Source organism: Lactuca sativa, chromosome 4 (assembly GCF_002870075.4).
Source record: "Lactuca sativa cultivar Salinas chromosome 4, Lsat_Salinas_v11, whole genome shotgun sequence".
In the NCBI taxonomy this organism is placed as follows: domain Eukaryota; kingdom Viridiplantae; phylum Streptophyta; class Magnoliopsida; order Asterales; family Asteraceae; genus Lactuca; species Lactuca sativa.
In genome coordinates this window covers 362,406,036-362,408,778 of record NC_056626.2, presented here as the reverse complement: position 1 = coordinate 362,408,778, position 2,743 = coordinate 362,406,036, and the positions used below count along the sequence as shown (strand labels likewise).

Here is a 2,743-nt window from a genome sequence, read left to right as displayed (position 1 = left end):
AAAAATGGTGTAGTAATATATAAAATTTATGTTATATTATTAATAAATATTAAACATATGACATATCTCTGTGATATTATCTTTAAAGTAAGTGAGTGCATAATAAAACGAATGCTTAAACATTAGAGGTGCCCAGATATTGCCATCAGCTATAAAAATAAAATCAATGATATATATATATATATATATATATATATATATATATATATATATATATATATATATATATATATATATATATATATATATATATATATATATATATATATATATATATATATATATATATATATATATATATATATATAATGTTAGAACTACAGATGCCCAAACATTGGCATCCACTATAAAAAGAGGGTACTAAACCAAAGTATATGCTAACAAACACAATCTTAATTCTAGTGATTTATCCTAGTTCCCACCCCGAAGGACATTATTACCAATCGGAAACACACATCGCCTGAAAATGGCCATGGCAGTTAATGAGCTGCCGGAGCTTGATTTATCGGATTTCACCAGCAGCACCACCACTACCCCAGACCTGGATGATGATCAGTCCCGTAGATGGGGTGACTGGTCTCCGGTGGTAGACTGGGATGCATTTTCCGTTCATCCCCAAGAGAACTTTCACGACCTTCTCGAACCTGAAATGGATGAAGATACAGATAAGACAGCTTCCTACTCCGACGATGATCCGGATCTTGTCTCTCCGATGATGATTGAACCAGTAGTTGATTGCCATACAGACGATATTAAAGGTCTTCGGTTGGTTCACCTTTTGATGGCTGCAGCTGAGGCGATGACTAGCGACAACAAAAGTCATGATCTGGCTGCTGTGATACTGGTTCGGCTCAAGGATATGGTGTCCACAAATGAAGGCACTAATATGGAGAGGCTCGCCGCCTATTTCGCCCACGCGTTACATACACTGCTTGAAAGCAACGGCGGCGGCGGCGGTGGTGGTGGTGGGTTACATTATAAACAACAACACCACCACCGGGATGACATCTTGGCGGCATTCCAGCTCTTACAAGACATGTCACCGTATGTAAAGTTCGGCCATTTTACAGCCAATCAAGCAATCATCGAAGCAGTAACTCATGAACGAAGAGTTCATATAATCGATTACGATATCATGGAAGGCATCCAGTGGGCATCGCTAATGCAAGCCTTGATCTCCCGTAAAGACGGACCACCGCCTCCCCACCTTCGTATCACCGCGCTATCACTCCCCGGAAGTGGTCGGAGATCCATCTCCACCGTCCAAGAAACTGGGCGCCGTTTAGTTGCTTTTGCAGCTTCAATCGGTCAACCTTTCTCCTTCCATCAATGCAAACTAGATCCCAACGAAACTTTCAAACCCACATCACTAAAACTAGTAAGAGGAGAGGCGATCGTGATCAACTGTATGTTGCATTTGCCACACTTCAGCTACCGGTCGCACACTTCGGTGGCTTCGTTTCTATCCGGATCCAAGACTCTAAACCCTAAACTGGTGACGCTAGTGGAGGAAGAAGGACCGAGGGTTGACGGTGGGTTCGTGGGTAGGTTCATGGATACACTGCACAACTACTCCGCAGTGTACGACTCTTTGGAAGCGGGGTTTCCGATGCAGGGGAAGTCTCGGGCGTTAGTGGAACGGGTCTTTCTGGGTCCACGGATACTTGGTTCATTAGCTCGGGTGTATCGGGAGGAGGGAGAATGTGGTTCGTGGGCTGATTGGCTGTTAGCGGCAGGGTATCATCAGGGTAACATCAGCTTCGCCAATCACTGTCAAGCTAAACTGTTGTTGGGTCTGTTTAACGATGGGTATAGGGTGGAGGAATCTGGTTGTAATAAGCTTGTTTTGGGGTGGAAATCTCGCCGGTTGTTGTCTGCTTCCATTTGGACCGCTACCCAGTCTGATTGATATCAAGAATAGACCGTTCAACTGGCTTTTTCCGACCGACCGGTTAATAACGACGTTCAATGCTAATAGTGCCAGATTTCAGTTTCACAATACCCTTTTTTTTAACCATCGTTTCTTTACTGTATTTTAGTTTCTGAGTCGTGTATTTGTTCTATTGTAAAATATAAAATATGTTGTGTAGTTGAATAGTTAAAAACATAATATATATAATAGTTACACTGCATAAGACATAAATAATGTCGTCATAATAGTGATTTTTTGTCTCTATAATCCAGAGAGTAATCCAGACAAGCTAGCTACTTGAAATAAAAACAAAAATGTTTGTTTTTCACAAAATTACTAAATGAAAGTATAAGGTTATGATTATTTTCGGCATAGATGTCAACTTGACTTATTCAATACTTGTGTTGCATTAGATTAAATATCGAATATAAATTGAAAGCTAAATTAAGTTTGAGATGAATATGAACACTGAAACTAACAAATAGAAATACCATAAAAAATATATGTTTAAGTTAGAACAAACAAATACAAGATTTGTTATAAAATAAGACAAAACTTACAACATAAAATTGAATATGAAATTGATCATCCGTTTAGTATATAATGTTCTTCATCTTCAAATCTATTAAGTTCATATCCGAGGGTGTGCAAAGTGTGCAACCGTACAGAGCCCCGAAAAAAATAGGGCCTGATTTTAGCTAGATTATATAGTAAATATGTCAATATATAGCCATTTACGAAAATCATTTCTAAAAAAGCATTTGGTTCAACTGGGCAAGAGCACCGCATACAATGATTTCTTTTTAATTGAGCTAGGTTTGATTCCTTTGT

The 2,743-nt window shown here is 38.9% G+C and overlaps 1 protein-coding gene across 1 annotated transcript; it reads left to right on the top strand.

The window, feature by feature from the left end:
* Positions 1 to 361: 361 nt before the first annotated feature.
* LOC111879170 (protein NODULATION SIGNALING PATHWAY 2) lies at positions 362 to 2,119 on the top strand. Its single transcript, XM_023875644.3, has one exon. The coding sequence runs from the start codon at positions 467 to 469 to the stop codon at positions 1,907 to 1,909; it is 1,443 nt and encodes a 480-aa protein (XP_023731412.1). The 5' UTR covers positions 362 to 466; the 3' UTR covers positions 1,910 to 2,119.
* Positions 2,120 to 2,743: the final 624 nt, after the last annotated feature.